The sequence below is a fragment of the Electrophorus electricus genome, chromosome 5, assembly GCF_041902795.1.
Source record: "Electrophorus electricus isolate QZ-2024a chromosome 5, ASM4190279v1, whole genome shotgun sequence".
NCBI lineage: Eukaryota > Metazoa > Chordata > Actinopteri > Gymnotiformes > Gymnotidae > Electrophorus > Electrophorus electricus.
In genome coordinates, this window is record NC_137501.1 from 3,682,015 (window position 1) to 3,706,451 (window position 24,437).

The following is a 24,437-nucleotide window of genomic DNA, read 5'->3' on the forward strand; positions in this document are numbered from 1 at the left end:
GAGTAGGGGAGATAGAGAGAGGAGAAGAGTAGAGGGAGGAGGAGGGGGGTAGAGAAGAAGGGAGAAGGGGAGATGGAGAGAGGAGAAGAGTAGAGGGAGGAGGGGGGTAGAGAAGAAGGGAGTAGGGGAGATGGAGAGAGGAGAAGAGTAGAGGGAGGAGGAGGGGGGTAGAGAAGAAGGGAGAAGGGGAGATGGAGAGAGGAGAAGAGTAGAGGGAGGAGGGGGGTAGAGAAGAAGGGAGTAGGGGAGATGGAGAGAGGAGAAGAGTAGAGGGAGGAGGGGGGTAGAGAAGAAGGGAGTAGGGGAGATAGAGAGAGGAGAAGAGTAGAGGGAGGAGGGGGGTAGAGAAGAAGGGAGTAGGGGAGATAGAGAGAGGAGAAGAGTAGAGGGAGGAGGGGGGTAGAGAAGAAGGGAGTAGGGGAGATAGAGAGAGGAGAAGAGTAGAGGGAGGAGGGGGCTAGAGAAGAAGGGAGTAAGGGAGATGGAGAGAGGAGAAGAGTAGAGGGAGGAGGAGGGGGGTAGAGAAGAAGGGAGAAGGGGAGATGGAGAGAGGAGAAGAGTAGAGGGAGGAGGGGGGTAGAGAAGAAGGGAGTAGGGGAGATAGAGAGAGGAGAAGAGTAGATGGAGGAGGGGGGTAGAGAAGAAGGGAGTAGGGGAGATGGAGAGAGGAGAAGAGTAGAGGGAGGAGGAGGGGGGTAGAGAAGAAGGGAGAAGGGGAGATGGAGAGAGGAGAAGAGTAGAGGGAGGAGGGGGGTAGAGAAGAAGGGAGTAGGGGAGATGGAGAGAGGAGAAGAGTAGAGGGAGGAGGGGGGTAGAGAAGAAGGGAGTAGGGGAGATAGAGAGAGGAGAAGAGTAGAGGGAGGAGGGGGGTAGAGAAGAAGGGAGTAGGGGAGATAGAGAGAGGAGAAGAGTAGAGGGAGGAGGGGGGTAGAGAAGAAGGGAGTAGGGGAGATAGAGAGAGGAGAAGAGTAGAGGGAGGAGGGGGCTAGAGAAGAAGGGAGTAAGGGAGATGGAGAGAGGAGAAGAGTAGAGGGAGGAGGAGGGGGGTAGAGAAGAAGGGAGAAGGGGAGATGGAGAGAGGAGAAGAGTAGAGGGAGGAGGGGGGTAGAGAAGAAGGGAGTAGGGGAGATAGAGAGAGGAGAAGAGTAGATGGAGGAGGGGGGTAGAGAAGAAGGGAGTAGGGGAGATGGAGAGAGGAGAAGAGTAGAGGGAGGAGGAGGGGGGTAGAGAAGAAGGGAGAAGGGGAGATGGAGAGAGGAGAAGAGTAGAGGGAGGAGGGGGGTAGAGAAGAAGGGAGTAGGGGAGATGGAGAGAGGAGAAGAGTAGAGGGAGGAGGAGGGGGGTAGAGAAGAAGGGAGAAGGGGAGATGGAGAGAGGAGAAGAGTAGAGGGAGGAGGGGGGTAGAGAAGAAGGGAGTAGGGGAGATAGAGAGAGGAGAAGAGTAGAGGGAGGAGGGGGGTAGAGAAGAAGGGAGTAGGGGAGATAGAGAGAGGAGAAGAGTAGAGGGAGTATGAGAAGAGAGGCCCAGAGGCTTCCAGCCGGAGAGATTCTGAATAGACCTAGTGAGGGTTATGTAAGATCTCTTATGCATTTCTATTCTGTACAACAGTAAACCCTTCAACTTGATTTCAAGTGCAGAGAGGCAAGGGTCTATGCAAATAGATTGGTACACACACACACACACACACACACACACACACACACACACACACACACACACACACACACACACCTGTAAACAAGGTAGATACGAAGAGCCCTTTTGAATGCCTGCATGCTTGTATTCTGCTGCCTTATTTGCCTTACATGGTCGTAGTGCTGAACAGATACAGGATGCAGAGATGGTTTTTTTTTTATACCATCAGCCTTCATCAAGGATCCTGTCTATACTTGCTACTTTTAATTACTGTGCTACTACCCTATTTATACACCGACATGTCCAAGCTTCTTCTGACTGCTAGGACGTCTGGTTCTGGTGTTGCAACTGGCCTCTGATGCCAGCGTTTCGATGTGTAGTTGCATAACATTGATATGTAATCCCACACAAAAGCATGTGTAACCTGGCATCACATAAGAAGGCTACGCTGGACCTGCTTGCCCTGAGCAGTGTATATTTCAGTTCAGAGTACAAACACTAGAAAGCACCTATGCAAGTGCTCCCCCTGCTCTGGACCTTTCTGGAGGCAGCTTCTGGATCTTTGTTTTATGTTTTTGCTGCCTTGAAATTGTGTTTTTTTGAGAATGGTACAAAAGGTTTGGCAGATCTGAGTTGTAATAAGAACCAGAGGAGATTGCTACAGGAGTAGTGCTGTGCTGACAGTTTAATCATTCACGGAACCAGAACTCATTACCTCCAGACACTTGGGACACATCCCACCTGTCAGTGTGTGGAGAAATTTGCTGCATGTGTCAAAGCTCTGGGCAACCCCTTAGCAGGAAGAAGACTGGGAATTTCCGTAAGACTAAAGAAACAATTTAATTAGAATGGTTATTGAAATGTAGCATCTCAGATAGAGCCTACAAGTTGGAACTTGGTCTGAATCTTGAGTTGTTTCTCTGTTACTTTCCCAGCCTCTGGAATGCCATCTTCGCTTCTCTGTTGTTTCCATACATCGCTGGTATTTGAGGATTATGGGTATAATGTGTACTTATTTGAATGAAATATGTCCTGGATGTTCTGCTTCGCTGAACTGAATGTTCTGTAGGGTCTGATGCCTGGAACCTGTTAAAAGGTGGCCCTAATTTCCCTCAACCCACCACCTCTTTCCTCATAGGCCTGAGTGACATTGACTGAGTTGTTTCTCACAGCTGCTGTGCGGTGACTGAGTGTATTTATTTGCCTTGCAGATGGCAACGGCCAGGGCCCCTAACCCACTGGTGTCATGTTTTGATCATATTTCTTCCGTTTTTCACTTTTAACCTGGCTGTCCACTTCAGTAGGGTTTCAGTGAGATTAATGAAATAAATGTGTACTGCACATACACTCTTAAAAACCCCCTGAAAGTTTTATTGGATCTTCCGAGGGCAAAACCTTTATCAGCATGTGCATAAGGCAAATGTTGTAATTAAGATTTATAAATTAAGCTGGGCTGTCCTTTTTTGACATGTTTACATGTAAGTTGCTTTTGTGCTTTTGTGATATCCTGGACCCTGATAGGTCATGGTCAATGAGCCTTAAAGCACCCGCAAATGCTGTTGTGATTGGTAATAATTTAACACTGGCATCATGAATCAGACATCCTGATCTAATTTTCATAATGCTCACCATCTCCCACTAACTTTTATTTATTGTTAAAAGCCTTTTTGGTAAAACATCCCTTTAAGAAGAGGCCAGATGTCAAATCCAGTTTCCATTCCTGGATTTTGTAATCACAATCAGTTACAGTTAATGTAACTGATTGGCCACTTCTCCTAGGATAAGTACCTTCATCTCCAGGGCTGTGATTTGTTTTATACACACAGAAGCACAGAGAAGCACAGAGAAACACACAGAAGCACAGAGGAACACAGAGAAACACACAGAAGTGCACAGAAGCACACAGCTTCAAGTGTGAACTCTAGCAGTACCGTGTACGCTCGCCTGTGCCTCACTCGTACCCTCTGTCCGTTCCACAGCACTATTTCCTCATCGTGTTCGGCCATGACGGGCAGAAGCCACTGGAGCTGCGCACAGAGGAGGAGGTGGAGTGTGATGAGTGGGTGGAGCTTATCCAGCAGGCCAGGTAAGCCATGTGCGCACACAGGTAGTGCCTCAGGCTCGGGTTTGTAGGACAAGTCTTGTTTATCAGGATGGAGTGGGTCGGTGTAGCGAAGCGTGCTGTGTAATGGGGCATATCAATGAAGAAAGTAGAAAAGCCTGACAGCCAAGCTCAACAGCACTGTTGCTGCTTTCCAAACGGGACTCTTGAGAAAGCGCTACCTCAAAACCAATGAACTGCCGCAGAACACGGTTACCAGTGTCCCCCATGGGAAACTGAGGTTCACATAAGGGTTTTATATTTGCCACAATGATTTTTTACAAAAAGACGTGAAAGTCAGCTAAGGGGTGGGGGTAGAGATACAGTGACGAGGTCCACAAACCACACGCACACGCCATCTCAGATCTGAAGCACTCACTATTTAGCAGTCGACTGCCAGAAAGGCTCTTTATTTACAAGTGGGGCCATAGCGTTTAGGTTTGGATTGCATCAGTGGCTGTATCTGCTGGAATGAGATGGATTAACAGACTGGGGAACGGGAATAACTCCTGTATTCGCTCATCACAGGACCCAGGCCTCAGCTCTGCCAGAGAGAGAGATAAAAAGTTTTAATATGCAAATCTGGCATGCTATTTCATTTTTGAAGTACAACTTTTGGAATTTTTACTATTATACCGTTTACATAATTAGAAATACCATGGGTTATGATGCAGTTTGCTGGATGTAATTTGGTTAGAGTGCATGTGCTGAAATACCCAGTGATGTGAAGTAAACCTTATTGAAGATGTCACATTTGAGCCCTGAATGCACTATATGTGCACTGAACACTCGGCAGTCTATAGTGATTCTTTGAACGAGTTCCTCTGAGGCTCCTCGTTTTTAGTAGCGATTCATCCACTGATGAATGCTTTAATCAAGTCAGACTTTAGCAGCTGTGCTTTAATACACATTAACGTAATGAAATATGTGCCTGGCGTTTTCTTCTCTGCCCGACCCAGTTACTCTGACATCATCATCGAGCGGGAGGTGCTCATGCAGAAGTACATCCACCTGGTGCAGATTGTGGAGACGGAGAAGGTGGCAGCCAATCAGCTGCGCACACAGCTTGAGGACCAGGACACGGAGATCGAGAGACTCAAAGCTGAGGTAGACGTCAGCTATTCGTCCACGGTGCCACTCCAGGCCATGCTGTGTTTGTGCTGTTGGTTCTCTGCTGTACTTTTCTTCTTGTGAAAGGGGGGCTTTCATGTTTTGGGACAGCAGATCTGATTCGTTATTCACTTCAGTTGGACTCATTCACTGAACTCTAGGCTAAATTGTAAGAGAGTAAAAGAGTCTCCTGGATTGGGGTTTTGGTCATGATCCAGTCACATATATTTACATGTGCAACCATTTTTACAACTTATTTAGGGAATTCCTTAGCCTGCCTCAATATTTCATATAGATACAGCAAGCAAATGTAGCACTGCTTCTGACTGTTTTTAGTATTTTTATTTGCATAAAATGTTATGCTTAATTGCATTTTAACTCATTTTAACAGTATTTCACTGAAAAGTCCATGCTGCTTTGCTGAGTTGTGGTGAGATATGCTGTGATAGGTCATCTCTTGGTGGTACACTTCTCCCACTCCAATTACACATTACTAGGGAATTATCCATCCCATTGGTTGGCTCTTGTCACCATGGGGACAGAAAATTCCCATTATTGGCATCGCAGCGTCATGTTATTGCTCACTTCTGAGGAAGTGTCATTGTGTAGCTCCACGAGGAACATCTGATGGAGTGAAGCCATGCTGTTTCAGTAAGAACCTACTGCATCATTTAGAGGGGTTCAGTATATCAGCACTTGGTGCAGGTTGGACTACAGTGCCAAACAAGGAGAGTTTCCCGCTGTGTGTGCATATTTCTTGCTTCAGCACATTTTCACTGTGCTATCGAAAGAGTGTCCAAATGTGTATGCCAGTCTGCCATCAACCCGCCCAGCGCCCAGTTTACTGGCACGTCTCTACAAAGCAGAGCGGGGGCCTCGCAGTCCTTTTGTTTGATTGCGTCAGTCAGCAGTCAGTCACCAGTCCGACAGGATTTTACAAAATTCCAACAGGCTTCGAGATTTTTTTATTGTATAGAAGCAGAGCTACCAGTATTTATATGTATGCTAATATGTATACTTTCATTTGTATAGAGCAGTTACATTTATTTGGGCAACACTTACTGGTACGTAGGTTTTGTTAACTATGAGCCAGCTTATCAGTCTCAATTTTGCCAAGAGCAATATAAAGCTTTGATCATTTCAACTGATAGGCTGTATGGAGATACTTTCAAATTGCAGTTTGCTGAATTATGCAGTATGTCACTGGGCCATCCCACTTACAAACAGTGCAATCGCAAACTTCTGCCATGATGAAAAAATATCATGAGAATGCAGTGCTGAATAGCATTTAAGCTTTAAGTATCACTTTCATTAGTTTTGCTGGTAAACCTTCATCCATATAACAAGTGAATAAGACTTGGGCGTTTTGACTCAGATTACAAAACAGATGCAAAATATCAAGATGTTTTCAGTACATACCAGGTAAAGGTCAAACTGTAATGGTGTCTGTGATATTTCTTTTTATTATGTTGTTTTACCCCATAATATATGGGTAGCGCATCGTTGTTTTTCATAATTGCATATTTGCTTTAAGCAGGCTGCACTGGTCTCCCAGAAATGTATATCCAGCATAAAATTGGAATCAGGAACTATTTCATTATAAATAAATTCTGAAAGTGTGAAAAAATGCTATAAGCTTTGGTGCAGTCATGAGTATTTGAAAGCCTGTAGGCAGTAACTGTTTCTTTAAATTGTGAAAACACCCATTGGTATTCAGGAAAAAAATGTAGCAAAGCACATACTGAGGTATATGCATTGAAGCAGCATGTAAGCTCTTGCCTTGTGAATGGTGGAGATAAGGATAGTCTTTTTAGAGTGCAGATTGTGCACTGGCTGCTAATTTTGTGCATACATTTAAGCAATTTCCAAACCCCCATCGAAATGTGGCTAACGTGCATGAAATATGCTCATTGACACTGACCTGATGGACAACTGAGCTGTAATTTGCTTACATATTACGTGGTGGGTGGGGCTTGCTGAGGCATGCTGTTGAATAGACAGGGGAGACTGTGTGTACAGAGGTACACAGAGGTACAGGTAAGCACCCAAACAGCTTCAAATGACCCACATGTCTGAAAGCCTGAAAATTCATCAAGACAAATGTTTGTTGTGACCCATGGTGCTATCCAACTGCTTTATCTCACTGCCGTTCCTGATTGGCTGAGTATCGGTACAAATCACATGCAGGTTGAATCTGGCTTTCATGTATTTCACTGTGAAGCAATTTCATTGTTTGGATTTCCAGCCATGGGTTAAACCATAATGTCTGACAGTATGTTTTTTTTTTTTCGGTGGAGAAGATATGAAGAGATACAACTAAGCTATGGCAGAAAGCTTGTTTATGACTTTTCACAGTTAATCATATAACCTGTTTGTATGAATATTCCTGAAGATCGTGGCCTTGAATAAAACCAAGGAGAGAATGCGTCCTTACCAAGTGAACCAGGAAGAAGATGATCCAGATATCAAGAAAATTAAAAAGGTATGCCACATGTATACTGAAGTTGAAATACTGACTAATATCAAGAATCCCTTGACCTGAGATGGAATTTTACGGCCATGACTGTGGTCAGGTGTTTGAGCTGTAAGTGGCATGGTACTCGATGTGTGCTCACCATGACGTCGGTGCTCGCAGGTCCAGAGTTTTATGCGTGGCTGGCTGTGCCGGAGGAAGTGGAAAATCATTGTCCAGGACTACATCTGCTCACCCCACGCAGAGAGCATGAGGAAGAGGAACCAGATCGTCTTCAACATGGTGGAGGCCGAGACCGAGTATGTCCACCAGCTCTCCATCCTGGTCAACTGCTTCCTCAGGCCACTCCGCATGGCTGCCAGCTCCAAGAAGCCCCCCATCAGCCATGATGGTGTCAGCAGTATCTTCCTGAACAGGTGTGTGTGCGTGTGTGTGTGCGTGTGTGTGTGTGTGTGTGTGTGTGTGTGCACTCATGTTTCTTGTGCATGTGAAGCTGTCAGTGTGGAGAAAATTACAGTGTCAGAAAGCAGAGATGTGATACTGTACTTCAGTTGTTTTTCCTACTCAAAGCTGTCAAATCCCTGGGTGAAGTATTAGCTTATAATTTCTATGGAAAAATCTAAAACATTGAAAAAAGGTGAAGAAAAAGACAGATATGAAGCTTTCTCTCTTCTGTACAAGACTCACTTATCTCCTTTTTTTTCAGCGAAACCATCATGTTCTTACATGAGATATTCCACCAAGGCTTAAAGGCAAGGATCGCAAATTGGCCCACACTGGTTTTAGGTATGCCGCTACCATTCAGTGTCTCCATTCAAAAGCCTCATTACTGCACATGGGAACTGTTCGGTGCACGTCACAGACAGAGATGTGCACCACAGGCTGTTAGACAAGACATCAAGGACGGAGCAGTTTGCGTTGACGCACGGCATCTTAGTGCAACACACTCAGTGACGTCTGACTTCCTGCTATCTTGCCGTGTGCAGGCACACACTCACCTCCAACAATGGAACCCTCACAAAACACCATTCATCATTCCAGGCCTATAAGCCCAGATAAGCATTCTGTAGACCTGACAACAAAAAAGCAGCCTATAATGTTCAACCTTGGCTTCAGTACTGGGGCCAGTTCCTTTTCAGTTTTGCTCCTTGGGCCGATCTGGATAACTACTGTTAGCAATTGAAAGTCAACCATAAATATCAGCAAGGATTTTGAACTAGATAAACCTGTCCTCTTAACTTGATGAATATTCATGTGACATAAGCCGGTGCTGCCCTGTCTCCCATTAGCTGATCTCTTCGACATCCTCCTGCCCATGCTGAACATCTACCAGGAGTTTGTACGGAACCACCAGTACAGCCTGCAGGTTCTGGCTAACTGCAAGCAGAACCGGGACTTCGACAAGCTGCTAAAGCAGTATGAGTCCAATGCAGCCTGCGAAGGCAGGATGCTGGAGACGTTCCTCACATATCCCATGTTCCAGGTGTGAATGAAACGCCTCATCTACCTCTCACTGCAGAATGCAGAAGATTGTACATCATTATTCACATGCACATGGGTTCATATACATCTCCAAGCGTAATTACGACAGCTCATAATTATATATCATAATTCTTTTTGACAGATCCCACGATATATTATAACTCTTCATGAACTGTTGGCCCACACACCACATGAGCACGTGGAGCGGAAGAGCCTAGAATTTGCCAAATCTAAGCTGGAGGAACTCTCCAGGTAATGTCTGACCTGAATTCTGGTAGAACTTTCTTCACCCCATCAGTTTTTTTTAACTTGGATGGCTAACCTAGCCGTTACTGAGCGTGAACATCGACGGCCAGTTTCGAACTTTTCTGTTTGTGACCAGGGTGATGCATGATGAAGTGAGCGACACAGAGAACATCCGTAAGAACTTGGCCATTGAACGCATGATCGTAGAAGGCTGCGACATGCTCCTCGACACCAGCCAGACATTTGTGAGGCAAGGTGAGCTCCGCCCACCATGCAGGACCCCATGTTCCCCTGAGCAGTACCTGCAACAGGGCAAGCCTGGCCCTGGAGCTCCATGGAAAGCTTAGATCTGATCCCTCTGGGGAACTGAAAAGAACATTCTTTTGGGAGCTGAACAGCACTGTCTTGAAGCTGGATACAATGTTTGAAAGTGTAGGGTGATAATCCATAATACATTATGGTGTAGTATTAGGAGTGTGTGGTTGGAATGTGTAGAGAAAGAATAAGTGACTGACTACTGTCAGCATCTCATATTTTCCTTCACTCTATGTGTATTAGACTGTGTGGTTCTGAGCTTTGGATTAAGGAGAACACATAAGTGCACCTTTTTTTGTTTATTTACTATCTGTGTGTATTTTGTATCTCCCATCTGCTCTTTTACCATCGTATAATTTGCATCTATTTACTTACCATTATTTAATTCCACAATTCTCTCTCTGTCTCCCCTCTCTGTATATCTTTTTCCCTCTTCCTCTCTTTCTCACTGTGTTTCTCTCCCCTTCTCTCCCTCTCTCTTTCTCTCTCTCTCAGGCTCTTTGATCCAGCTGCCCTCGGTGGAGAGGGGAAAGCTCAGTAAGGTGCGTCTAGGTTCTCTCTCCCTGAAGAAGGAAGGAGAGAGACAGTGCTTCCTCTTCACCAAGCACTTCCTCATCTGCACCCGCAGCTCTGGTGGCAAGCTGCATCTGCTCAAAGTGAGTTTTTGTCTCTCGCCCACACACACACACACACACACACGCATGCACACACACACGCACACACACACACACACACACACACACACACACGCGCACGCACACACGCACACACACGCGCACACGCACACACACACACACACACACACACGCACACACACACGCACACACATACACGCACACACGCACACACGCACACGCACACACGCACACACACGCGCACACACACACGCGCACACACTTACACACGCACGCACACACGCACACATGCACACACACACACACGCACACACACTCACACACATACACTCACACACGCACACACATACACACGCACACACACATACACACGCACACACATGCACACACACACACACGAACACACACGCACACACACACACACGAACACACACACGCACACACGCACACACACACACACACACACATGCACACACACACACACACACGCACACACATGCACACACACACACACGAACACACACACGCACACACGCACACACGAACACACACACGCACACACACACACACACACATGCACACACACACACACACACACGCACACACACACACACACGCACACACATACACACGCACACAGACACACACGAACACACACACGCACACACACACACACACACACACACACACTAACACACTAACCCTAGACTTGTGTATTACCGTGACTAAATAATGCCTACTCCAAACCCCAACCTTAACATTAGTAAACAAGATGGAAACAAAACATCATCCAAATTTCCCCACAAAGTAATCATTTGGTCTCTTTAAAGATCTAAATATATGCCCCCGCACGCATTTACACTCACACAAACATTTTGCCTCTGTTTTCAGTACCTGGACAGAAGGGAAAGGAAGCCAAGGCCTATTAAACTGAAATGAGCTTTTGATATGTCATCCTAAAGCGTGACTGCATGATCGACAGTGCTGATTAAGTCAGTGATATTAATCATGTACGATAAGACTGCATCCTCTTCCAGCTTGATCTGTGATCCTTCTGCAGTTAAATCCACCCACTCTCTCCATCTGTCTGTTAGTGAACATCTGCACCTAGCCTTAAATTCAGGCTCACGTCATAATGCCACTACTGGCAGATGTGCTTTGTCTGGGTGTTCCTAGCAATTATTAACCCTGAGAGCAGACATATATAACAAACTGGAATTTCTACATATGAATTACATATTTTGCCAGTGCACTCATGATGCAGTAAAATGATGCAGCAGATGCTGCGTTACTTTGAAAAATCTAATTCTACCTCACTACCTCACTTATTCTGCCTCACTTATTCTACCTCACTTATTGACATACCACCAATCACTTATTTTTCAAGTGTCATTCAATGCATACTCATAGACTGAGAATCCTCATTTTTTTTCTGTGACTTTTTTTCATTCATAGAGGGCAAGTATAGAGACATAATGAACATGAACAATTTATGCATTCATAAACACAAACACCTCCCCATTCTTCTCTTGAGAATCCTGAATATTAAAAGCATAATGAGCCTTTAATCTCATATGCTGTTAGTGATACAAGTACCACCATACAATTATCACTCTTGCTTCTTATTTTTAATGATATGCTTCCATTCATTTTTCATTTAAGCCTACACAATAATGCCAGTGGTACCTATATCATTTAACCCTCTAACCCTTGCAGCAAGGTGGCGTCTTGTCTCTGATTGAGTGCACTCTCATCGAAGAACCTGATACCAGTGATGAAGACTGTAAGTTTTCCTCTCAGTCCATGAATCACCCCTCTGCCCTTCCCCCTCCAGGAAGTCCTGGTGACACAGCAGTCCTAACACATTTGCCCTTAACCTGGCGACGTCATTCCGTCCAGTGGCACAGGTTAATTAAGTGTCAAAAGCAAGGGATAAGATGGAGCTCTGGCAACCTCTCGCAAATGTCACATAGATCGATGCTGTCATCATGTGGATCAATTAGTTCGGCTGGAGGTCAGGGTGGAGTTCCCATGGAAATGCCCTGATATTACCTCATCATGTCCTTTTTATGGTGCTCAGAGAGAGAATGAGCCCTTTGGGTTTATTACATGAATGCCGTTATTGTTATAGAAGCTGGGTGAGGATATGCTTGCAGTTCTATATGATGTTTACAACTGTTTATTGAGAAATTTGATATATTTAGAATTTGATATATTTAGAATCTGGTGATAATCAAAAAATGATACGAAGGGTGAACCATATAAACTTTACGATTGTTTTTATTGTTTTTTATATGACTTATCAATACTGGATTTTCAGAAAATATTTTAATTATATTATAGAATTATATAATAATATATAAACTGTAAGCATTCTTGCAAAGTAGGATTTACACAAATGCTAGTTTGCAGGCAATTAAGTAGAGCCTAATAGTACTGGTTGCATTGAATAATTGTGTATACAGAATCTACAAATTGGTTTCATGTCCTTAAACAAAGTGGTTTGTGTTTGCCTCTCAGCTAAGACCTCAGGGCAGGTGTTCGGCCATCTGGACTTCAAGATTGTGGTTGAGCCAACGGACGCTCCTGCCTTCACTGTGGTTCTTCTGTCTCCATCACGCCAGGAGAAAGCAGCTTGGACCAGTGACATCAGCCAGGTGAAGCAGCCTCCCTAAACTGGCCCTTGTTGCATACGCCTGACCATCACCTGACCATCACTTACTTAGTCCATACTGAATGCTTGCTCACTATATATACTTGCTTACTATATACTTAGCCAGCACTAAGTGATACTGTACCTTACTCAACACTTACTCGGTACATACTCAGCAATTAGTGATTCCTTACTCAGCACTTACTTAGTACGTATTCAGCACATTGAGTCCATATGCAACACTTGTCATGTATTCTCTCACAGTATATCTAGTATTAACAACATTCTCTCAGCCCATACTGAACATTTACTCCTCGGGTGGTTGTCCAACATATAATTGATACATACAGTGTTTGGAATTTTCCCGACAGTTTTCAAGTCTGGTTACTACTAAACACTCTTGTTAAAAACTTGCTTTCAAATGATGTTTTAAATAACACTTAAATAACCCTTATTCCGAAGGTTGTCAATCTCAGTCATTGAGACCCTGTATTGTTCAGCAGTATTATCAATATACAGGGATTTAATTGTACACAAGAGTAAAACATAGGTCAGAGTTATTGTGTCAGTTTTAACCCAATACAACAAGGGCTGCAAATCTATTTTTCATTACCGGTGACGTTCATACCATGAAAGCATTGCTTTTTTTTTAAAAAAAAATAAACACATACATGAGCCTGAAAGGCGCTGTGGATCCCCTGGGCTCTGCTCATCTCCTGAGGCTCATTGAACTCTCTGCTTGTTGTGCCCCTCATTACTGAGAGATCGCTCTGTTAGTGTCAGGGTTCCAGTGTCCCTGTACTGGGTGGCAGAGGAGTTTTTAGGCCACCCAAGCACAACATGTTTAAAGCTGTTTATGATAGCAGCGAGTGTTCATTTGCTCAACAAAGATGGAAAAGTGTTTATTGTCCTGGGAGCAAAATGGAAGAAGTGTTTATGGTCCTAGAAGAAAATGGAAGAAGTGTTTATGGTCCTGGAACACAACAGAAGATCAGAGGAAATGGCAAATTACTCCAAGCAGCTTGTCTTGGTTTGGTGCCTGTTTTGGGTTTTACTTTTGTCCAAGTGATGTCACACGGCTTCAGTTATGTTGGGGGTGGAGCTCTGTCAAGCCCAATTTGTAAGTGCTCTATTTGTAGGTCTTGAGGATACCAACTTACATGCAGATGATACATTTCTATTCCTGCAAATCCTTTTTTTCAGCAAAGACTATCCAGTCTTTTGACAAATATTCCAAAATCTTCAGTTGCTCTATTAACTGCATCAAATCAACAACCCTCTAGAAAGACATATGAGACACAGCTGTCCAGTGTCTACCATATTTGGACATCAATATCTAAACTCAGAGAGGCCTTAAAGCTCTTAACATTCAACAATATCTTCTTGCCAGTCAACAGTGCATAATCAAATGGATAAAACACTTCATAAATATCTGACTTTCTCAATATTCCCTCTTTGAACAAACTCTTGTCCAAGATTTGTTAATTGTTGACTTAGACCCAACAATTTCTGTGTCAATAAGGAAATGGGAAGGTTTTTGTTACTGCCACTGCTGACCTCTGAACCCACACTAAAACATTTTCCATGACCAACAATACCAGCCTTCACCTTATACAACATACATTTCACTACACTGGGCAAAACTATATAAAATGGGATTTCACCAGACAACTGTACACATGCCATGTGGTATTGTACTTATCAAAAGCTTCTTGCAGTGTATTATAGTTTAATTGCACTGTTGAATCAGCTCGCCCTGCTATCCTCAACCTGGTCTGTTAGGTGACACATTTGCAATCAGTTTAACCAAGTTAAAGAGTAGAGCACTACTCTTGGTGCTAATCATCGCTGCGCATAATGATGTGCAGTTATATTTATCTATAAGTTTCTTAGAAAATGTAGTAAACAGTAGAAACCTAAATCAAAATGTGGTGTGACCACCCTTGGCTTTTGAAAGCAAAGATACATTTAGAAGTATATTTATGTACACTGGCATGCAGTTTTTAAGGTTTGCTGCTGGTTCCAAGCCTCTTGGAAAACTTGCCAGTTCTTCTGAAGACTCGCTGTCTCGCTTGTTTCTGTCTGTGCATGTAATCCCAAACTGACTCTTTCATCAGGACTGAGATCAGGGGCTCTGTGGGGGCCATGTTTTTTGCTTTAGGATGCCTTGTTCTCTCTTTCTGATTTTGGCTGTGTATCCATGTCTTTGGCATGCTAGACAATTTGCGACCAATCATATGCTTCCCTGATGGAACGGCATGAGGGACGATGATCCGTCTGTACTTCTCAGCAATGAGGGGGCCATTCATTCTGACCAAATTACCAACTCCATTTGCAGAAATACAGCCCCAAACATGCAGGGAACCTCTACTGTTGAATGCAGACACTGATCCACATAGCAGTCTTCAGGCCTTCTGCGGACAAACTGCCTTCTGTTGGAGCCAAAAAACTTCATCTGTCCAGAGGACCTGCTGCCACTGTACTGCACCCCAGTGCTTGTGCTTCTGGTACAGACCTGGCTTTTTAGTCGCAGCTCTGAAGACCATTTCTGACAAGATCTCTGTAGACCATAGCTGGGTGTACCAGGGTCCCAGTGGCTTTTGCTGGATGTGAGAAGTAAGAGAAGTAAGCCTGATGCAATTCAGGTCTTCTGCACTCAGTTTCCATGGCAGAACACTGCGTGTTCTTGTCCTTGACTTTGCTTGTTTGAATTTCTGCAAAAGAGTTTGGACAGCACATCTGGAGGAACCTGCCTGCCATGAGATGTCTGCTTGGGGGAGACCAAGCTCCTGCAGGGCAATCAGCTTGTGTCTTGTGTTAGAAACTGGCTCAGAGTGACCAGTCCTTCAGGTTCGATCTCCTCTAAGTTACCCTCTGCCCTCCGTCCTCTGTAGATGGATCCAGGGAAGTCAAGAGACACTGACACCAGGGTAGTGAATCAAGAGAGTTCCACTTTATTGAGGAAAGCACAGAGTATATATGTGCCCTATATCTACTATCTAAATCTACAGGATGACGGGGAAAAGTGAGGCATGTTCTAAGGGTCTACGTAGAAAGAAAAGAGGCAAGGCTAGTAAAGATTAGATGTTCTCTGCATGAACGAGCCACGAGCTGTTCCCATGTCCGCCATGAGCCACTCCTATGCTTAAAGAGAGAGAGAGAGACAGAGAGAGAGAAAGAGAAAGGGAGGGGTAAAGGAGACAAGAAGAGGGAGCGGATGACCTCGGATGACCAGCTCGCGGTCAAGCCGCCATGTCATGGCTGATAAGCAGAGACCTTGTGTTGGGTGCCTGAAGACAGAAAAGCTCCAGTGTCTAACATCTTGTTGCTCCTCACCCTCTTTCCATTATGTATGACTTTAAGGTTAAACTGCTACAATCTCCCCAAGTCTAACATTTGTAGGTTTTCCTTCACCAGCAAAAAAAAAAAAAAAAAAAATGTAAATAACTTTTTAGAAAGCACATAACATTTTGGAAAGTTTTGAATGATTGTTTTCACTTTGTGCTTAACTGTATTAGCATTTATTTATGATATATAGTGAATTTATAAATATATACTATTTTTAGAAATCTTTTATATAATGTGTATAATTTTCTAGATGGTATCATACTATACATTATATACACATTAAATGTAGTCTTGGGTGGCCTTCTGCATGTCTCCGTACACCTGCATCCATATGTTTATTGCCTAAGTTCAGTATGGCTAATGTGCTCAGTCAAGTGTGAAATTACTATTAATCCTCCTTTCCTACTGTGTGTCACTGCGTTTTCTCCTGTGATATGTAGTGCATCGATAACATCCGCTGCAATGGCCTGATGACTAGTGTGTTTGAGGAGAACTCCAAAGTCACAGTGCCACACATGATAAAGTAAGTCAGAGAGACTGGTGTGCACCGAGTGCGTGTGGAGGTGTGTGTGAGTGTGATGTAATTCTACTGGTAATGCTGTCACATCATCCACCCTAGGGTGTCTGTCAAAATCGGTAAAAGAATGAATTTCAGCTTTCTCCACATGACCTCTCCATTGCTACATTCACATGGCCATCTTTATTTATTGTGAGAAATCGGCCTGTCCATCTCAGCCTAAGTCTCACTTGACGAAGCTGCTCTTCCGTCGCCCATCACCAGGTCAGATGCGCGCCTCCATAAGGACGACGTGGACATCTGCTTCAGCAAGACGCTGAACTCGTGCAAGGTGCCGCAGATCCGCTACGCCAGCGTGGAGCGTCTGCTGGAGCGCCTCACTGACCTGCGCTTCCTCTCCATCGACTTCCTCAACACCTTCCTGCACACCTACCGCATCTTCACCACGGCAACCGTTGTCATGGACAAGCTGGCCGACATCTACAAGAAGCCCTTCACCTCCATCCCTGTCAGGTAACAAGAGTGAGGCAGCGGGCCTAGCGAAGAGTGTGCCAAGGCAGTGGCTCGAAGCCCAGGGGGTTGTTATAGCATCTAGTGTTGCAGGCAGGAAGTTCCTACAGAGAGAGAGAGAGAGAGAGAGAGACAGAGAGAGAGACAGAGAGAGAGAGAGAGAGAGAGAGAGAGAGAGAGAGAGAGAGAGAGAGAGAGAGAGAGAGAGAGAGAGAGAGAGAGAGAGAGAGAGAGAGAGAGAGAGAGAGAGAGAGAGCGATAGTAAACAGAGGAAGACAGTATGAGCCAGAGAGAGAGCTAGACACAGAGACAGCGAGAGAATAGGGGAGATCTCCCCTATTTGATCTCCCCTATGTAGGACCTTTTTTCTCCAGTGTTAATCTAATTGCACCTTAAAGTGAAAAACAGATCAGGGGGCCTGTTAACTTTCAGTGACCACAAATTCCTCCTGAAAATATGTTACCAGTGTTAATTTCCTGGTGTGCTGTGGTTTCTGGGTTTTCCACTAGATGGAAAAATATTTAAATAATAAACAAATAAACAAATAAAGCAGGGAATAACAGATGTTTAAGAAAGTACAATTTACTGATGCTGTTGTGACCACATTGCTGCGTTTCTTTAGGAAACTGTTTAAAGCTTATTCTGTCTTATCATCAAACATGCATGACTGATGTTATTGTCAGTTCAGTTGGGCTTTTATGTTTTCTTGTTGTGTTATGTCCATGTTCCCTTCCACACTCTGCTGTCACACAGGGTCCATTATCACTCATTTGACCGCTTGTGCATGGTATCCATCTGCCCAGACTACAGCTTGAAGATCAGGAACATAGCCATGGATCAAACAAAGTAACATACCTTTTCCCCCCTCTCTCTCTCTCTCTCCCTCTCTCTCTCTCTCTCTCTCTCTCTCTCTCTCTCTCTCTCTCTCCCTCTCTCATCCTCTCCCTCTCTACCTCGCTCTCTTTCTCTCTCTCTCTCTCTCCCTCTCTTTCTCTCTCTCCCTCTCTCATCCTCTCCCTCTCTACCTCTCTCCCTCTTCTCTCTCTCCTACTCTTACTCTCCCTCTGTATTTTCCTCATCTCCTTCTCTCTCTCTCATCCTCTCTGCCTCACTCCTTCACTCACCACCCTGTCACTGATATTCTCTACTGCCACCTGTCTCTTGATCTGTTTCATATTCCACAGATTCTTTTACACACATAACCGCTTAGTATCATTTGAGGTTTTAGGGGCTTAAACAAAGTTTAAGCTGCATCGTGACCAAAATGATAAAGCTGATGAAGTCTCTTCACTGAGAGCCTTTTTGGTCTCCTAACAGGTATAATCTGCATCTTAAAAATAATTTATCCAGCCACAGTAGCCTTTGGTGTGAATCCACGTGAATTTATTTTCCATGTCTTATTTCCTTTGTTCTGCACAGATTGTTTCCCATCCATCATCTACATGTTGGGCTGTTTTAGTTTTTCTTCCTCCGTTTTCCGGTCAGAGATGAACTCATGCTTCCTCTCCTTATCCGGACCTCTGAGAGGAAGGGTGCTCTCAGTCTCACTCTCTGACATGGCTCCCCTCTCGCATGCGTCTCAGGTCCCTGGAGCTCTTCTTCGCCAGCAGTCAGAACAGCCGCTCCGGCGGCTCCGGCGGCGAGCCCCCAAACGACAAGTCCCCCCGTCTGTGTCGCAAGTTCTCCTCCCCTCCGCCCCTCGCCGTCCGCTCCCGCACCTCGTCTCCCGTGCGCGCTCGTAAGCTCTCCCTCAACTCGCCGCTGAACTCCAGGATGGGTGCCCCCGACCTGTCCGGCCTCACCTCTCACTCGGCTGCCAGCAGCCCCACCTCCTCCCAGCCGACCGCTTCGTCTCCGCCCGCCGGCAACCCCGAGTCCCCTGTGGACCAGAGCTGCGTCCAGAGCCCGTCTTCGCCTGAGCAACAGAGCCCTGGGGCCCAGGACGACAGTGCCGACGCGCCCCGCATCGACGCCCTTAGTGGCAAACTACGGCGCAGCATCAGAAGGGGTAAGGGCCGCTCGTGGGCAGACAGAGTGCTGATACACATGGATCAGTGCACTAATAGATGTTTATAGATGGTCCCTTGGCTAAAACCAGATATAAACGGCTTACATTTATTAAACTATACATTTTCTTTACTGCAACTGATACCAGGCTGAAGTTGCTTTGCCCAGATTCAGTTTTAGGGTCTCTCAGTGCCTGCTAGAAGTGTGTTGGAAACCCAGCAAGAAAATTACACCCAAACTCTTTTGTTCGACAAACAGAACAGTCAGCTCATTTAGTTCTTAGTTGTGTCAGCAAACTGACCTGAAATCAGGTGCGTACTAAGTATGAAGACACTGGTGCTCTGAGATTATTTTGACTAGAAAGATGGGAATGCTAATACACTCTCCTTGTGGAGTCCCCAGAACTAGCCCAGTAACAGATGCAGTTCTGATTACATTTGCATTTCAACAGATTGCAATAATAGCCCTGAGTTGCTGTTGTTTTCCCCAAAAATCAGACAGCAGGAGGGTGATGTCATTAGCGCATGGCTGTAGCATGGCATCGAAGGATCCGAGAAGAGTCTAGTTGATCTACTGCATTCATTTCCCAGTTCACCAGGTGTTCCATTCGCCACATAATAATCTAATAGCAGTGCAGCTTCATTCATACTTTGTCAAAATTCTGATTCATCTTGCTGTTTTCTGTAGAAGTGAGAATTATTATTTTTGTGCTCAGAGGCTAATGGTGTTTGTAGACAAAGGCACTGATGAAACCCATTTTAGCTTCATCAAGGATGGCTTCTTTGGTAATTGCTTGGTAGACTGTCATGATCCACAGAAATGTATGTTCTTCCCTGCTACGAAATATAGCTTATGATATTTAGAATGTTTCTTTCTTGAGTGACAATTCTTGTTTTGATTTCTGTATATCTGCAAGAAACTGCTACTTGGCAAGAAACATCTGTATGTCTGTATGTTTGCAAGAAACTGCAAAAACTGAGATACTGTTGTAGCTTTGGTACCCAAATGCCGGAGAAAATAATGCCAGTTCACTTGCTTCCATTCCCAGAAACTGGGCTGTAAAAAAAGTGCTGAAAAAAAAAAGAAAGAAAGAAAACCCTCATAAAATATCTAATTAGAATATTGAGGGATTGAATTCACTCCCTCACACACAGGAGAGGATCCTTGGTATCCCTCAGTTCCAGAGTGAGATGTTAATGATTGCATTGTTATGATTCAGGCGTGTGCTTCTCACATTACCCATGCTGCTCTGTGCTTTCCCTTACCACTCACTCTCACAGAGAAATGCACTATTACTGAAAATAGTGCGATCCCCTACATACCTATGATAGAAGAAAAAATATAATCTATAAAATCTGAGCTCTGGACCGGAAGCCTGATGGAGAGGAAAGCATTTCAGATCAGGTTGTTGTCTGCTTGTATTTGTTGTGTCCTCACTGCAGTAGTATGAACAAGGTTAAATCCGACAGTGTTTCCTGCTGCCCTCAGCTGTGCTGGAATCAGCCTCGCTGGATAAATTTAATCCAGAGTCCCCGCAAGGCAGCGAAGCAGAAGACCTTTCCCCCTGCCGGTCCCCTTCCACCCCACGGCACCTGCGTTACCGAGGCCCTGGAGGTAACACTGGAGCTGGTGTGTGAGTGTGTCACCGTTGTATGTGTTTGTGTGTGTATAAGAGGTAAAGAGGGCAGATGAATAGTTGAAGATGAATTTACAAAAGTTCATAGTTGTCTACTCAGAGAAGCATTCGTAGGTACAAATAGGTTAGAGTAAAAAATAGCTTTAAACAGAGATACTGCCAGAAACTAGAGTCAGTGCTGAAACCCATATTGTGAGAAACAGTACAGTTTAATACAATGCTATAAAATACAAGAGAATCTGCGTGACATTACTAAGTGTAGAGACAATAAATATGAATACAAACGCACAACATAGAGCAGAAAACAGTAAACAGTGCACAAAACAGTACTGACTACGTAATTACGTAAACATGATTGAGTAGCATTGAATTGACCAGTGTGGTAGACTGGATTAAAGAAGCTCTATTCTAAAGAAAAACTATTACAAGTCTGTTCAGGTGACAGATTCGCTTACATTAAATTGTGTGATTATATATTCCCAAGCTTTTAAAAGAGATGAGTCTTGAGTTAGCGTTTGATAACAGTAAGGAACTCTGCTGTTCAGACAGTCTGTGGGAGTTCATTCTACCAAATGGGCACCAGGACAGAGCACAGTCTTGATGCTCGTCTTGCCTTGAGCTTTGGAGCAGGTTTTGACTAATGTCACATCAAGCAGATCAAAACCTGATCCATGCTTTTTCATCACGTGGAGCAGAGAAATGTAGGCCAGATGCTAATGTGTCTAGTTTAACTGGAACTTTTTTGTAATGAAAAGAAGCAGACAGCTTCATCCTTGTTAGCTCCAACGGATACAAGCCCCCTTATAGGCACAGCTAAGCACTCTCCCACTGGTCATGTTGGTTGTAGTTAAAGTAGCGTGGTTGCTGGTTCTCTTACAACTGTTAAATATGTGATTTTGGGTTGAACAAGTAGGTCCTTGACAAAAGTTCCCCTGCTCCTGAATAACTGCAATATGCAAAATTGTTCAAGCCGAAAGTGGTTAGGCCAATTGTCAGAGTATCCCAGTTGTGATGATAAGTGTCGTACCACCTTATTTCTCTTAGTTAGGTAAATATTGTATTTTGGTGACATTAAATGGAGGTTATGTACAGGATGTTGGAATAAGGTTAAATATTTGCACTACCTCGTCGCTGAAGTTGATTGGCTCGGGACAGCGTTCCGTTTCTATCGTTTGTTCAGTGGAGCTGTGGCCCTCAGTTCATACTGCTCTCCTGCGCTTGGGACAGAGCCGTATGCAGTATTAATATTAATGCACATCCTTTTCTCCCATGAGCCTCTTTTGCCCTTGCACTTTGCAGTCTTTCATGCGTATTTTGGTCCAGCTATGTCAAGCAAAATGTCCATGGAAAGCCATTTCCATATGGCTATTAAACCACAGCATCGACCTGCTTACTGTGTGTATGCGTGTGTTGTATGTGTCGGGGGGGGGGGGAATTTAAATCCATTTCCATTTCTTATGTTTAGTATGTTTAGTATGTTTACTTTACATTTTGCCCCACTGACCCATTCCTCAAGTATGGAGACTCCTTTCTTCCTAGCGTTCTTTTCCGGCATTTTTCTGTGTTTTCTCCCCTCTCCACTTTCAGTCCCGGCAGCGGAGAACCCGCGCTGCTCCATGTCTCCGGCCTCGGCGTTCGCCATCGCCACTGCAGCAGCCGGACACAGCAGCCCTCCAGGTGCTCAGCAGCACAGACAGAGCAGTGACCTGCAGAACAGACAGAGCAGTGACCTGCAGCACAGACAGAGCAGTGACCTGCAGCACAGACAGAGCAGTGACCTGCAGAACAGACAGAGCAGTGACCTGCAGCACAGACAGAGCAGTGACCTGCAGCACAGACAGAGCACCGACACGCAGCACAGACAGAGCAGTGACCTGCAGAACAGACAGAGCAGTGACCTGCAGCACAGACAGAGCAGTGACCTGCAGAACAGACAGAGCAGTGACCTGCAGAACAGACAGCATCAACACAGCACAATCAGAGCAGGCAGCACCATACGTTTAGAGAGCAGTGACCCAGAGTGTAACCAGAGCAACACAGAGAGCAACAACAGTTTACACATAGCTTCAACATGCAGCACAGAGCAGCAACCAAGCACAGTCATCAGCAACAGGCAAAACAGAGCAACACAGCACAGAGAGCAGCAACACAGTGCAGACAGATCCACAACTCACAGCACAGATAAAGCAGTAGCATCACAAACCGAGCAGCAACACGTTGCACAGACGGATCAGTAACACAGCATAGACAGAGCAGCAGTAACATCACACAGATAGAGCAGCAACATGTAACACATACCAAGCAGCAACACAGAGCACAGACAGAGCAGTAATGTATAAGCTTATTACAGCTAAGGACAGCCATAGGTCCAACAGTACCTTTTGCGTACATTTACTCACAGAAGCTGCGCTGCGACAATTATATTCCAACTATGTTCCATTTCTGTTAATTTCAACTCCGGGTACTGAATGTGCCTTAGATATTATGGACATACTTGCCGGGTGCAGTAATGCATTACTGTTGTGTGCCTTGAGGTGCTGAAAATAACCTCTCACTCTCTGTCCATCTAAAGTTTTCAACAACTCAGAGAGGATGTGCGACAAGGAGTTCATCATCAGGCGGGCAGCGACCAATCGGGTTCTCAACGTCCTCCGCCACTGGGTGTCCAAACACTCCCAGGTTTGTTGAGTGCAGTCAATATGACCCGCCCCTGCCCCACCCAGTGCGGCTCTGAACCACACCTCTGTGAGCCAGCACTGGGACTCTTTAAGCGGCGTGCGCAGCTCTGAACATCCCACACTGAGACAGCGTGGAGCAATGTGGCGATCGCCGGACCGATATGTACAAGCTGTAACTCTTTTACATTAACACGTGTGGGAGTTAGCACCACGACGTGAGAGGCATCATCATCACATGTGGGGGATGACGTCATCACATGTGGGAGATGGCATCATCACATGTAGGATATATCAACCATCACATGTAGGAGATGACATCATTGCATGTGGGAGATAGCACCATCACATGTGAGGGATGACGTAATCACACGTGGGCGATATTATCATCACATGTGAGAGATCGCTGAGAGCTCTTAGCATAGAGATGTGCCATCTGTTGCCACCCTGAGGCCCTCTTTTATTAAGCAGGTTCCTGTCTGACCTTGAAGAGCCTGTACGTTCCCTCGAGCCCCTGACCTGCTGTGATGGAGTCACCCGTGTGCTGCACCACTGAGCAGCTTAATGGTTAGAACTGGAAGAAATTAGCTCTTTTGTCACTGAGTTAAGGTTTTATTTTTTTTCTGTTCACCAGGTGTCTGGCTGTGAATACACACCGAGTCTAGGCTCACTGCGCCTGGTTTTATAACTTAGTGGGAGCCTGACATCTCCCCGCAATTTCCATGCCATTATCGCAGGCAAAACCAATTACTTTGTACAAATGGCGCCAGGTCTTAATTATGACAGCAGCCAATGGAGTATGTTTTATTTTGTGATGCAGTAGCTATTAAAGCTAATGGATCCTTAAGCACCCAAACCTTGTGAGTTTAAGTAAGACAGCTTTGATTTGCGCTTGACCCACAATAAGTGCATGTTCAATAATCGCAGTAAAGGCTGATCTTTTATATTGATTAAGGCACACAAGCCTCTCTGTCTGAGCAGCTATTCCCCTGTGATTAAGCTTGTCTGCTTTTATTGCCCCCCACCCCCACCCCCAACTTAGGGCTACTTCATCACAAGCAGGAGGTCGAGTGATGTAGTGTCGCCATGTGCC

The 24,437-nt window shown here is 44.9% G+C and overlaps 1 protein-coding gene across 8 annotated transcripts in view; it reads left to right on the plus strand.

Moving 5' to 3' along the window:
* rasgrf2b (Ras protein-specific guanine nucleotide-releasing factor 2b) overlaps positions 1-24,437 on the plus strand; it is a 48,449-nt gene that overhangs the window by 15,428 nt on the left and 8,584 nt on the right. For 5 of the 8 annotated variants that reach the window (XM_081715045.1, XM_081715044.1, XM_081715039.1 and 2 more), the window contains 18 exons: positions 3,616-3,722; positions 4,697-4,844; positions 7,240-7,329; positions 7,483-7,736; positions 8,027-8,106; positions 8,610-8,803; positions 8,945-9,054; positions 9,185-9,303; positions 9,859-10,019; positions 11,715-11,781; positions 12,519-12,655; positions 16,440-16,522; positions 16,781-17,029; positions 17,780-17,872; positions 18,610-19,034; positions 20,522-20,662; positions 22,257-22,346; positions 23,242-23,348. In XM_081715045.1, the coding sequence (XP_081571171.1) occupies positions 3,616-3,722; positions 4,697-4,844; positions 7,240-7,329; positions 7,483-7,736; positions 8,027-8,106; positions 8,610-8,803; positions 8,945-9,054; positions 9,185-9,303; positions 9,859-10,019; positions 11,715-11,781; positions 12,519-12,655; positions 16,440-16,522; positions 16,781-17,029; positions 17,780-17,872; positions 18,610-19,034; positions 20,522-20,662; positions 22,257-22,346; positions 23,242-23,348 (2,655 nt within the window). The remainder of the gene's footprint in view (positions 1-3,615; positions 3,723-4,696; positions 4,845-7,239; positions 7,330-7,482; positions 7,737-8,026; positions 8,107-8,609; positions 8,804-8,944; positions 9,055-9,184; positions 9,304-9,858; positions 10,020-11,714; positions 11,782-12,518; positions 12,656-16,439; positions 16,523-16,780; positions 17,030-17,779; positions 17,873-18,609; positions 19,035-20,521; positions 20,663-22,256; positions 22,347-23,241; positions 23,349-24,437) is intronic. The other 3 variants (XM_027006201.3, XM_081715040.1, XM_027006202.3) reach the window with 3 other exon arrangements.